The sequence below is a fragment of the Apus apus genome, chromosome 1 (assembly GCF_020740795.1).
Source record: "Apus apus isolate bApuApu2 chromosome 1, bApuApu2.pri.cur, whole genome shotgun sequence".
Lineage (NCBI taxonomy): Eukaryota > Metazoa > Chordata > Aves > Apodiformes > Apodidae > Apus > Apus apus.
The window spans coordinates 95,087,323-95,100,525 of record NC_067282.1 but is presented as its reverse complement, the minus strand read 5'-3'; the positions used below and the strand labels follow the sequence as shown (position 1 = coordinate 95,100,525).

Below are 13,203 nucleotides of genomic sequence, written 5' to 3'. Positions count from 1 at the left end.
GCTATGTATTCATGAGAAAGGCACTTCCATTAAAGGCAACTTGTTATAATTTCTATTAAACGTGAGCCATACATTACAGTCTGCTTGTAGATTACCTTCAATTATTATTATATTTACACTGGACAGTGCAGCAAGGAAGATTCTCCAATTATCATCTGTTTGGGATTACTGACCATACTTTTCCAAGTGAACAATGCAAAAATCATTAAAAAACTGTGCAACTACAATATTATTAAATTAACATGACTTAAAATTCCATAAACAAGTATCTCAGGTGGTTTTATGCAAACAGCTTAAGAAAAAAATGTTTCCACCAACGTTGTGAATGCAATAAGACAATGAAGCAGAGTCAAATGACCTTTCCTACACAGCATTTACATATAATCTGTTGTCCAACAGCCACGTTAACACCTTTCCAGATATGAAGAGTAGGAACATTTACCACAGGCTCTGGTTATTAACTTCCAGATTAACAGATCTCATTTATTACCCTATTAGCTTGCCTCATTCTTCCACAACTGAATAGAAATTTTAAAACTTTAAAATATACATATACGTGTATATACATATATGTACATATATATTAAAAGCCAGCTTAAAGTGCTGCTTGTACAGCCTAAGTGAAAAACTGTTTAAATTACTGTGAATAAAAGGGGGGAAAAAAAAGTAATTCCAAAACCTTGCAAACAAAATCTCTGAAACACAAAATTTTCTATGCTCCCTCTTAAAAAAAAAAAAAATCACTCTAGAACTATACTTACCAGGCACATAGCAGTCACCCATGTTTCAACTCCAAAAAATCTGGCATACCAGAATTTAAATGATTATATTAAATGCAGAGCCTTTATCTCATTAACTCTCCTGATTCAGAAATTTTACAGGAAAGTCTTGTCCCATAAGAAGGGATACTCATATGCAACTTTTTGACATACTAAGTAAAGTAATTTATGGAACTTATAAAACTGGTACATAAAAATTTCTTAACCTTGTGGAAGATTTAAGAGTATCTGCATTTTAAAGGTAAGTACATTATTAATTTTAAAAGAACAAAGCATCTTACTCTGAGAGAACAGTAATCATACAGCTCTGAATAAATTACTTTTAGAAATAATCTTGCAAACTAATCCAAAACACAATGCTTCTATCCATCAGTACCAGCTTTGTTAGTAAGAACTGCTCATTGATACCCTGATATATATAAAATAAAGCATAAATATACAAAATATTTGTATACACAAAATAAAGCACAATATTTTACATACAGGTATTAGTTACAAGTTTTAGCATTATTGTAATGGAGAGAAAAGAAAAATGACTTTTTTCTCTCACTAGGTAATGCTTTTATATAATAACCAGCTACAATTTTTAAATTACATATTTCTCTGTCCATCTGTGGTTGTAAATCACAGCAGACAGAAAAATACTGAACAAACATTACAATAAACATGCAACTTGTGAGATGAAGCTCAGGGAGAGGCGCAGTACTGAAAAGGAGTTTTTCATCTCTGTAAAACGTATTCAATTTTAAGCACTATGACAACCTTCTTAAACAAGAACATATTTGCCAAATGGGTTTTCATTTACCTGATTTGCACTGCAGTTCTGTATCAAGGGCTCCAGAGAGCACTTCCTCTATTTTCTGCACTATCTGATCATTCTGACGACTCCCAGCACCAGCAACAGTGTCATCTGAAGGGTTGGCTTGCTCAGCTGGGATTGTGTCACCATTGGGCTGGCCTTCTACCTTTCCACTAACCAAAAAAAATATCAACATAATACAAGCAATTTTGAGCCTTTTTTATTATTTAATTCATAAACGTTTATTATACTCAACCCTTCAAAACAGTATTTTGGCCTCCTGAAGAAGCCACGCTTTTAGCAAAATATCTACCTTTTGATTAACTTTCACTTATTCACAACAGAACACGCTGCAACAACTGTTAGGCACAAAGTAAGAAAACATACTCTCGAATGTGCCACAGTCCCGGTGCTTTGAAGAAAAGCACGTGTAGGCTGCCTTCACAAAACAAGCACCCATCACTCACTCTTCTCCAGCAGATTTCTCTTACTCTGCGAGGTAAGACTAGGGAAAACTAGACGTGCTTAAAACGCATCAAGACAAGACACATCGCAAAGACGCGCGCCCCTTCCCCTCCTGCCCTGACCCCAGAGAGACCCGCGAGTGAGAACGGCTGCACGTTCGGCAGGAGACAACGCGTGTGAAGCCGCGCCCCTCCCCCTCCGGCCCGTCCTCCCCCCGCCGCAGCCGCGTTTTCGCTCCAAGCACCCGCAAGGCCCCGCCACGCTAACACCGGCGGGGCCCGCAGGAGGCCCAGGCCCCGGCCCGCCTCGCTCCGTCCCGAGGCGCCTCCCTGCCCCCCTCTCCCCGCGCGATAGGCCCCGGCCCACAGGCGGCTGCGTCGCCTTCCCCGCCGCCCCGCTCGGGCTCGTTACCCGCTGTGCTGCTCCTCTTCCTGCATCTCCCGGAATTTGCTAACCACGAAGGACCGCAAGATCTGCTCGATGTCAGCCGCCATGACAGCCCTCCCGCAGCGGGCCCTCCTCCCTGCCCTGCCCTGCCCGCCGAGGCGCCGGGCCTCCGCGATCCCACAAGGCACCGCCGCAACGGCAGGCCCCAGCGCCCGGGCTGACGTCAGCGCCAAACGCCCCCTCGCCATTGGCTGCCCTCGGGTGACGCAGCCGCCCGCCCGCCCGCCGCGGGGGGGGGGGGGGAAGTGGGCCGCAGGCCTCCGGGCGGCCGCTCTAGCGCCGCGCAGCAGCCATAGAGCGCCAAACCTCCCTCCCCACCCCCACCCCGCCCGGCTTCCGGGCCGGAAGTCTCGTGCCTCGGAGAAGTCGCCCGCTCCCCCGCCCCCCCGCCAGGACGGCCGCCATGTTGTTGCGCTGCCCCCCCCTCCTCCCCAACCCAACACCGGCGGCGCGCCCACGGGAGGGCGGGTGCGCGCGCCTCGCCTCGCCGCGCCCCCCCCTCCCCCCACCCCGTGTGACCCCTTCCCCCCGCCGCGAGGGGCACAGCCCCGCCGGACGGCCCTGCCCCCACCCCCGGTGAAACCGTTAACTGCCGTTCCGCCACCCCCAACGGGCCCCCCCCCCCCCACACACACACGCACACCCCCCTTCCCCGCTCTCGGCCCCTTTCGCGCCCCGTACAACAGAAAAGCTTCGCCCGAGGCCCCGGGAGACCGGGAAGGCGGGGGGGGGGGGGGGGGGGAAAGGCAAGGGGAGGCGGCGGAGGGCACCATGGTGGCCAGGGACGGCCGGTCCCTGCGGCCCTGTCCCCGTCCCGGGCCCCCCCGGCACAGCTACCCGCCCTCCTCCCCCCGCTTCCCCCACCGCCATCGGCGGCTCGGCAGCCGTCCGGGCCTGCCCGGAGAAGCCCGGCGGCGGGGGCACTCACCTCTCGGCGGGCTGGAGCGGCGGCGGCGGCGTGGCCATGGTGGGCTGAAGCGCGGGGCTGTGCGTGGCGGCGGGCTCCAGTCCGGGGGGGGTGGGTGGGAGCGATGCCATTGGTCTCCATGGAGCGGGGCCAAGCCCCGCGTCTCCGCCGGCCCGTGCGTGCCGAGGGCGGGCAGCGCCTAGCAGGGGGGCCTGGCCGCGCACGAGTGCTGCTGCTGCTGCTGCTGCCGCCGCTGCTGCTGCCGCTGCATCACCAGGCCCGGCGCGGCGCTGCCCTCCTCACTTCCCCAGCCGCCCCATGCGAACGGCGCCCTCCCCCTCCCGCCGGCGGCGCGGCTGCGACACGCACATGGGCTCCGGGGGCTGCCTGCCGGGCCGCCGGAGAGTTCAAGGAACAAAGGAGAAGGGGCTAAATAAAAATGCCGCCGTCACGGAATCGATGGCACTTGAGGGAAAGCCGGCCCCGGGCTCGGCCCAGCCGCACGGCCACGCTTTTTCTGCCAGGTGCTCTGCTCCAGCGCACCGAAATGGGTTTGTCCCCAGGGCAGGGTCTGCTCCGTGCTGTCCCCAAACCTACGCTCAAGTATGTATGTGTACAAATACGACTTTGTCGCCTTCGGTGCTGTAAAACCAAATAATCCTACAGCTGGAAGGCTCTTCCCACATTGTTTCTTCTGGAGTCACGAACTAGTTAGCTTAGTTGGCCTGAAATAAAATGCCTCAAAACCTAGAGACGGCCATTCATTGCTGCTGGGGTCTTTCTACGCAACATCAGACTCGAGTTCAGTGTGGTTTAATCATCACTTGCAAGACCCTTCAAAAGCAGCATGGTTCTTCCCTGGGTCTTGCTGGGAGGCAGTCTGCATTCATACTAACTTCGAAAAATGATGGGTTTGATACTTGGATCAATTTGCGCACTTTTATGTCACAGACTATTTACTACATGTATAATATAAAGCAGTTATATTTAAGAGGCCCTTTTACAAACAAACAGTGCCTTTCATGTCATGCCAACCTAGGTATAATTTAGATCTTACCAACAAAATACAGTATCTAATTTCTAGTATTCCATGAGCTAAAGATTGAAAATGTTTCACTTGAACAATTTTGGCATATTTAGATTCCCCTGATGCAAATGGCCTCATCTAGACCAGGCACACTTTTGCCTGGAACTAAGTAGTGATAGTCCACGTAGGCATGAAGTTGCTAGTAGGGGCAATGACATTACAAAGCTGCAAAGGCTTTTAGCACAAGATAATAATAAAATGCCCCTTAAAAGACAAACCCTTCATCTGTACTCAACACAACAGCAGCTTTAACTGGCGTAACATTGCCCATATTAGGGGCTTCAGACAGAAAAGCTGGTCCACCTCTGATGCAAGCCAAGGGGAACCTGCACCACAGACCTGCCCACCCTCAGAAAAGGGACACTTTTCAAGGGCAGATAATTCATTGAATTATCTCAGTAGCTCAGCTACTCTGACATCCCTACCAGTGTAAGCCTCCATCTATACAAGGGAAACCATGAAGAAAGGTACAAAAAAAGCCAGGGAAGGATTTTAGTGTCTGCTGCATATTTCGCTCTGTTTCCCTAAAATTTAAAAGAGCTAAAGTAACTAGAAAAAGTATTATTCATAGAAATGAGGATCCACAGCCCCACAGGAAAATAGCTATTCCTGCTTTCCCGTCTCTGCTGTAAAAACCCATCAACCCTTTAGTTAAACACCTCAATTCAGTTAGGCGCTAAGTAGTTTTCAGATTAATTAATGAAATATTTTCATCTGGTGAAGAACAGTGATTGCTGCTGCAACATTTACTGTTCAATTTGTAAACACAGTATTCCAGGACAGTTCTGCTGCAATCATCAGTACTAGTTAGAGCATTTACTCATGTTACTGTTCCCTTTTAAAGCACAAGTCAAAGGTGTTGCTTAAACACACAAATTGTATTTATTAAACCTGTATTTCAGAAGCTAATTTGCAAAGAACGGTGAGGTTTTCACATTATAGTTCCTGGGGGAGAGAAGAAAAAAAAAAAAAGGATTAAATCTGTTTTTATTAACGGAATTGTTGCAAAATTCGAATGCTGAATTTGACTAAATGTTGCCCAACACTCTTTGGTTTAATGAAGCAGAAAGTTCAGCGTGGCACAGACGAAGGGCCTGCTCCTACCCGGTACTTCAAGATTTACAGGAGCATTCCCCCTGGGAGGGCATGAAAACAAAATCAATATTTGCACAGTCCTATCCAGCCAACCTTATAAACTGTGACCTTTACCCTCCGAAGTGAAAACCTACTTCCTAAAGAACAATAACCTACATATAAACAAGGGTTTTCAGCCGGTTCTAGCAACTCCCCGGCGGGGCTCAGCAAGCCCCGCAGGCAGCCACCGCCCCCAGCAAAAGACATTTCTAGACTTGAAGCATTTAAGTGCAAAAGCCAATTAGCGGGGCTCCACACCGAGGCACGGGTCACCCTTCCTCCCCCGCCCCCTGCCGCCCGCCCCGCCTCGCGGTGCCCCCTGGGCGCTGTAGTTTTCGGCGGCGCGGCGGAGGATGCCTTCCCCTTCCTTAAAATCCCCCTGAAGGAAAGTAAGTTTTCCTTTCGCCCTGGCGAAGGGCACGCTCCGCGGGCCGCTCCGTCGCGGTGTCTCTGCCCCGCAGCCAGCCTCCCGCGGGCGGTGCGGCGCGGTGCGGCGCGGTGCGGGGCGGTGCGGGGCGGCGGGACGGGCTGAGGCGGCGGCGGCGGGAGCATGTGCTGCCCGCGCGGTAAAATGGCGGGGCCGCCCGGCCCCGAGACACAGGCGGCAGGGGCGCCGTCCTGCCCGGCCCCGCCGCCCCGGGGCCCGCGGGGGTCGGGCCCCTCGTGGCCCCGCTCACTCACAGACTTGATTAACTGCGGGTCGCCTGCTTAGAATGTGCTTCTGGGCAGCTTGCCGGGTAGGATTTAAAGTGTGCTGTGCGTAAAGGTATTTTAAAACACACAACACGGGTTTTATTTCTGCTTCTTTTCCTTCTCTCTGCTCTGTTTGGCTTTGGAAAAGTGGTGAAATATTTGCTTTAAAGTAAATATTAAACTTCTAACCTCTCGTGTTGGACTTTGACTCGCTTTCTTTCCCTGCTGTTTGCCAAGTTGGGGGCTTACAAAAATCTTAACATTGGCCCTCGTCTCTTTTTTTCTGTTTTTAAATTAATGAGCAGAGGTAATGCCTATTTCGCTATCTTGTGCATATAACTGAAATAGTAACAAAGAAAGGGCATTCTTCCCGCCCTTCATTCATTCTCACCTGGTAGCTTCTGCTGAGGCATTGATGGGGAAAGACACTGAGCATTTTCAGCTTCCTACGTAGAGTTTGATGTGTCAAAATTTAGTACTTTTGGGGAGGCTGGTAAAACTTCTAAGGTCCATCTATTTTTAGCAGTGAAATTCGCAGCAACGTTTTGCCTAGGAAACGCACAATCCAGCCATTTGGAGGATCACACTGGGAGGCAAGATGCCTGCCTCGCAGATCCTCAGTTCAGGCCATGAAAGGACTTAGGTTTTGTTCTCAGCTCTGATTCAGGCCTTAAGTGTGATGCTCTGTTTTTTGCAGGTGTGAGACACAGATCATAATGACATTTCTTGGGTGTTCTTTGTCTTGCAGTGCTGTCTGATATACCACACTGTGTGTCCGGGTGAGAGCCAGGAATTAGTCCTAAATAAAACACACGAGCAAAATAAACTTAGTTCAACCCAAAGCTGTAACTAAAAACCATAATTGTTACCTGATTCTGGAGGCCTCTAAACTCCGTAAACAACTCTTTACAGTATTGAAAGCTGAGGAAATCAGAAGTTCTCCATGGTCATGCTGTTTTCCTTCAGGATGAGCAATTCTGTCATTGTATTTTGGCCATTTTGCCGGCTTAGGCACCATGGATATTTGTTTATGCAGTGTGAGATGTGGAACAGTCCTTTTCCCCAGACCTCATTTGTGTCTCTGATCTGACTTGCCCGGTGACCATGCAAGAGGTGGGAGTGAGCAGTTGGGTGAAAAAGTCACTTGTGAAGCAGCTTTTGCCACCAATGCCAATTATGGTCTCTTGATCAATCAAGATGACCTGGAGTGCAGTGTAGAGGACAGTTGAGCTCATAAGCAGTTTGCTGTAGGAAAACCCGAGCTATTTTCACACTCTGGCTGCCTTCTGCTGCTGCATCCCTTGCACTGGCTGGGGTGATCAACTGGCAGAAAAGGATTTATTTTGTACGTGCAGATATATAGATATATATATTTACTGTGTTGGTTACTGTTGTGCTAGTTTTCCAATGTTACTGGCTGCCTGATCCAAGTGACTGCACACCCTTGGCACACATGGGTGGGAGAGGGAAGGAGTGACTGGAGGTGGAGAAGTTGGTGGGACCAATGGGAAGCTACACTGGCAAATGGCAGCAGGAGCCCATTGTGAAACACCCATCAGTCAACCTGCACCGTGCGCATTTCAGCCTCTGGTTGGTCTCCAGGCTTGGGCTGGGTCCAGCAGTTGGCAGAGAAGGTTCACTGAGAAGGCCGGCTTGGAGCTCACCTTGTGTGTGCCAAGATTGGTGCGCCCTCATAACGTGAAGCAGACTCTTAAGGAATTATTTGGCCTGCGGATTAGAGCACGAATTCAGAAAGCAGAGAGTGGGGTTCAGCCTGAGACGGTTTGGGACCATGCTATCTGTCTGCTGGCGAGTTCAGAAGCAAAGTAAAGGGTGGCAGGTTCCCAGGTGGGATCAAGGCAGAAGCCTAGCTGTTGGAGTTTGGAGGAGGAAGTCCTAGATTTTGGCTTCTTCAAGTGTTTCTTTCACTATTTTATCCCATTACTGATCTATGTAAAAAAAATGCATAAATGGCCTTGACTGCTAGGGCTAGAAACTAACACTACGCTCATTGGGAGAGGCAGCTGAACTGCACAGCCTTCCCACTTTTGTGTTCTTGCTGTGTTCCGTGAGGCTTCAGTTCTTTTCTTCTGCCTAGTTTCAAGAAGAAGAGTGAACCTTCTCCTTTAGTCCAAAGCCAAGGGATAAGAGCTCTTCTCCAGGGGTTAGGGGGGTGTGGGTTTGAACCTTCTCAGTAATGCTGTGCTTGGGTTGGTTGTGTTTGGAGTGCTGTCGCTGCTGGGCCATTTTATAGCCTAAGTTCTCAGAAGGGCAGGAGTTAAGACACCCTGGGCTAGGACCACATCTTTTTGGATAAAGCAACTTGAGTGCCTGCATGAGGTTTCCTTAATGCCATTGTTGGGAAGTTAAGGTATTACAGCTTTTAAATTGGCTGCAGCTAAGGATAAATATTACATATGCAGAGGTGGGTAGACTGCTGCTGCCTGGAAGGCAGGTCTTGCCCTCAAGTTCATCTGCTCAGCTCTGTTGTCCCATCCATTCACTGTTAGTGTCTCTAGACCATGGCTGATGGCACTTTAAGCCAGTTCCGCTGACAGAAATCTGATTTGGATTGTGTTTTGTGGTTTGTTGGTTTTTTTCCCTTAGGTTAGTTTTATGAAATCTCAGTATATTGACTGTGCTTAGGTGAGCACTGAAGCTGGTATGAGGAAGGTAAAAGTGTGTCAGGGTTCAAAACATCCCCTTTCAATGACAACAAAGTATATGAACGAGTTCAGTGTTAATGCACGGGTAAATTTTCACAGCAGATTATAAGTCTGCTTGAGCACCAAATAACCTACTGAAGGGCTGAAGTACTTCGGAAGCTGCGCGGTGCAACATTTTGAATATACCTCAGTATTACCATTGTTACTCCTCCTCAGCTCAGATTTTGTTGAAACTAAGACACCAAAAAGTATCTTTTTAAAAACAATTTTGTTTTGTGGCACCTTTTCCACACAGGTTTTCAAGATTTGGCTCACCAAAGCAAAACTCTTTCTCAATCAAGGAGCACAGAGAAAGCTAACAGCATTGGAGCTTAACTTAAGAAAAAAAAATAAATTATCTGAAGCAGTGAGCAGCCACCAGCCATGCCCTTTATGTTATATTGCATAGATGTTATTTTAATTGTACCTTTTTACTGCTTTAGTTAGAGGTGAAGTAATAAGGCAATGGCTAGTCTCTACCTAGTCAAGCAAAGTATTTAGGTAACTTGCACTACACACTTATGACATGAAACTGAAACTCAGAAAGAAATTGCTTAAAGAGTTTACATTTTCTTATACAGTTATCTTCATAAATGCCACAAAGGAGCTCAGTTTAACCCCCATGTCTATGCACAGGCTCAGTTCAAGAAGAGTCAATGAATCCTGTCCCTTCCTTGCTAATAGGGAAGGGAGCAGCAATGGAGTTAGTAACCTCATCTTGCTTCTACTTGTATTTGAACTCTCACTGTGCTTTGTGGAGGAGTCAGGATGGAGAAAGCTACCAGACACTGTTGGTTTTGCCTTACTCACTTTATTTTCTCTGTTCCACAGGCCCTGACCTAGCGGAAGAGTTGCCCAGCTTCTTGGTGAGTCCTAACCTACGTTCTGTGGAGGATAAAGGTCTCTAGGCTGATGCTCATCCCTGCTGACTTACTACTGGCCACCTCAGGGGATAGGCTCTGGAAACTGACTTCTCTTCACTCTATCCTTGTGTCTCTTCTTGGATGCTTGGAGTGATTAGCTTGTTTCTGCCTTCCTGTTCTTATTTTCTATGAGGACTCTATCTAGTAATAGACCCTTACCTGAAATGCCACCTGTCTTTATTTCAAAACATCTTTTAAACAAACATATCTTCCATCTTTACAATAACAGACAATGGTTGCTTAAGGTAATTGCATACCTTGTTTTGAAATCTTTTTGGAGTTTAAGGATTTTACATGTTGCTTCCAAAAAATTGAGTGTGTGATAATCCTCACAGAAGAGATGCCTACCCTGTGAATGGCTTTTGGCCTTTTGGATTACTAACAAAAATAAATGTTGCCTCTGGGAACTTTCATTTCTAATGCAAGATATTGCTGGGTAGCAGAGGGCCTACGTGACATCTTTTTATGTCAGTGTGAAAAACAAAGGCTGCAACTGCTAGATTTAAGCCTCCTAAACTGGGATTGCCACCAGAAGTTCTTGTCAAGCTACATCCCTAAATAAAAGTTGCTAGGATACCACTTGTGTGATGCACAAACAATACTGAGTTTCAAAACAAATGGGCTGAAACTTATTTTTTACTCACATTCTGTTATAAAATGGTTAATTTTTACTTGAACATATGTTGCCTGCTCCTGTGTAAAACTTCATGCTGTATATTAACAAATTTTGTTTCAGCTGACAGTGTACATTTATATACTAGAATAAATATAAGTATTAGAATACATTGCTTTTGGGGAAAATAGGAAGTGATTATGTGACTGAGTTGCCAGCATGGTGAGTAACTTTATCTGGTAACTGTCACTGGACCTTCAAGCTTGTCCTTCTAATATTTTTAAGCAGTAGGCTTAATGGAGTGTGAATGTGCAGCATGCACTTTATTCTTTCATACTGTTGATATGCATAGGACTATGTGCAGCCTCATTTTTATGCATAGCAAAAAATACCTGGGATGGGACAGAATTTACTTTGCATGTCTAGAAACAACAGGGTGGACTTCTGCGAATTTTGTGCTCCTTGCTCCTAGGCCATTAGTATTCATGTTTCTGTCCCCTCTTCCCAGCTGGAATGGCAAACTTACCCGTTCATTGGCTAGCTGCACAGTGTCGTCAATGGGGTGGTAATATTGGGACATACTAGGTATTACATTTTAACTGGAGGCTGCTTATCTCCTTTCTCTTTGTGCGTCTGAATTCTTGAGTACTGCTTTGCTCAGACTGTCAGCGCATAGGATAGAGTAAGTATGTTCTCTGCTCGGGTTTGAATCTCTCCACCGAGTTCCGAGGCACTTGTAGGAAAATGCTGTAATGTGTATGGTTCAACTTATTATTGATAAGATTTGCCTTAAAAATTGTTATTTAATGACAATTGTCTGTGGACAGCACTGGCAACATGCTTGTTTGGCTTAACTGTAGTGTAGGAGATAGCTTTCTGCTACATTATAAATGTTTATTCTTTTATATTGCATTATTTTATCCTAGGTAACTGTCTGTATTGAATTCATCCCTTCGTTGTAGCCAGCCCCTTTTATCTTTATTTTCGCTTGAATTGTAATATAAAAGAGGTTTAGCGTCACTTGACATCCCAAATATGTTTACCGTAACTGATCATTTTTACCCTAATGTGTTTTTTTTTTTTAATTGTAAGTAATCCTGGAGTTTTGTAATTAAAACATCTCTGCAACATGTATATTTTGTCAAACACTGGTGATTAGAAAGCTTTTGGTCTCCTCCCACCTGAAACTACAATTAAATTTAAACTTCAATGAGGTTAGTTCTGTGTTAATTTTCTGTGTTTTATACTTCTATTAATGTTTGTTTTGTCTTTATTCTGGCTCTCTAAACAAATAATTCCTATGTTAATGGATTAAAATGCATTAGCAAATGGCATAGGAATACATCCTAAAACATGTGTGGGCTGGCTTCTCCTCTTCAAGTTTTATTACAGAGGACTTGGATTTAAAAATCAGGCTCACCCTACACATCTCATAGAACCCTCAGAGCGGAAGCCATTTCCTGCGTAGTCCACATCCTTGGGAAGGGCAGGCTTCTCCAGAATCAGAGCTATCAGAGCAGCTTTATTCAAGTTAAGCTGTAGCAGCTGATGAGGGGGAGAGGCACACATGCCCCTGCCTTATCAGTTGGCTGAAAATCTGCTCTCCGTCATGTCCTTTTGCTTTTCCCTCAGAAATCTGTTGGGTTTTTTTCTTTAAGAAAGAAAGGCACTGGAGCAGGCTGCCCAGGGAGGTCATGGAATCTCCATCCCTGGAGATGTTCAGAAATCTCCTGGATGCAGTCCTGTGTAAAGTACCCTAGGTTATCCTTCAGTGGGAGAGCTGGACTAGATGATCTCTAGAGGTCCCTTCCAACTCTAACAATTCTGCGTTTCTGTGTGCTTTGTGCTAGTCATCCTCTCCCATCCTCCTGCAAAGGAGGGGACCGCAGAGGCGTTCTGACTTTTGGCTGCTGTTAGAAATGGAGCTGTCACCTGAGTGTGTCCATCATGTGTTGCACTTTTTTCTCTGAGCTCACCTTGCGTGGCGCTATACATACTGGCAAGCACAGATCAATGACCAGCCACTTTGTAGAAGAAGCACAGGGGGTGACCAAGGGTTGTGTGTTATGTGTGTTGGTTGTTCATTTTGACTAAAGCTCTTATCTGGGCTGGGTTCCTCCCCCCGATGAATGGAAGGTCATTCATACAACAGAGGAACAGAACACATCAGGCCTCTTTGCTAGCCATGCAAAGTCTTCAAATCTATCATTTTCCACATGAAATTATTTTGGTTTATTTTCATTACTTAAAATTATTTAAGCCATTTTTAAATAGGTTTAGATTGTTATTTTGCATATGCTACGTTTTAAAGCTTTTAGGTTATTTTCTGCAAGTAGTGCATGCTGCACTTGGGCTTAGGACCAACTACCACTGTAGCTGCTGACCTTCTGTTTCACTGAAATAGTTTCTTCAGGGACCGTTTGACTTCTGTGAACAAAATTCTCACTTTAAGAGTTGCAGTGGTATTGTCTGTGTGTGATATTTATATATAGTTGGACTGACGTGACAAACAGCTTATTCTTTGGATAGCTTAGGAGGCTAGCCTTTGCTTATCAAGGAACTCCAAAAGAAAGACATATGTACTTATTTTATTAATTATGTACTTATATCTTTATGTACTATTTTCAGAATTCCAATGGGGTTTTTTTCAG

The 13,203-nt window shown here is 46.3% G+C and overlaps 2 protein-coding genes and 1 long non-coding RNA gene across 8 annotated transcripts in view; 1 reads left to right on the top strand and 2 right to left on the bottom strand.

The window, feature by feature from the left end:
• SON (SON DNA and RNA binding protein) overlaps positions 1-3,719 on the bottom strand; it is a 38,446-nt gene extending 34,727 nt beyond the window's left edge. For 4 of the 6 annotated variants that reach the window (XR_007890647.1, XM_051629814.1, XM_051629903.1 and 1 more), the window contains exons 1-2: positions 3,419-3,719; positions 1,585-1,751 (exon numbers count right to left, since the gene is read on the bottom strand). Coding sequence is in view for 5 of the 6 variants with exons in the window: in XM_051629814.1 (XP_051485774.1) it covers positions 1,585-1,751; positions 3,419-3,528 (277 nt within the window). In the remaining variant the exon portion in view is untranslated. Of the gene's footprint in view, positions 1-1,584; positions 1,752-2,454; positions 2,613-3,418 lie in introns of those variants that run through there. The other 2 variants (XM_051629651.1, XM_051629738.1) reach the window with 2 other exon arrangements.
• Positions 3,720-5,273: 1,554 nt separating this feature from the next.
• LOC127390182 (uncharacterized) lies at positions 5,274-7,626 on the bottom strand. The gene is made up of 2 exons (XR_007890818.1): positions 6,703-7,626; positions 5,274-5,429 (listed from the first exon to the last, which is right to left on the bottom strand). It is a non-coding gene; the product is annotated as an uncharacterized LOC127390182 (long non-coding RNA).
• Positions 7,627-11,125: 3,499 nt separating this feature from the next.
• Positions 11,126-13,203, top strand: part of LOC127389531 (trifunctional purine biosynthetic protein adenosine-3) — a 34,440-nt gene continuing 32,362 nt past the window's right edge. The window contains exon 1 of the mRNA XM_051630155.1: positions 11,126-11,234. The gene's annotated coding sequence lies outside the window, so the exon portion shown is untranslated. The remainder of the gene's footprint in view (positions 11,235-13,203) is intronic.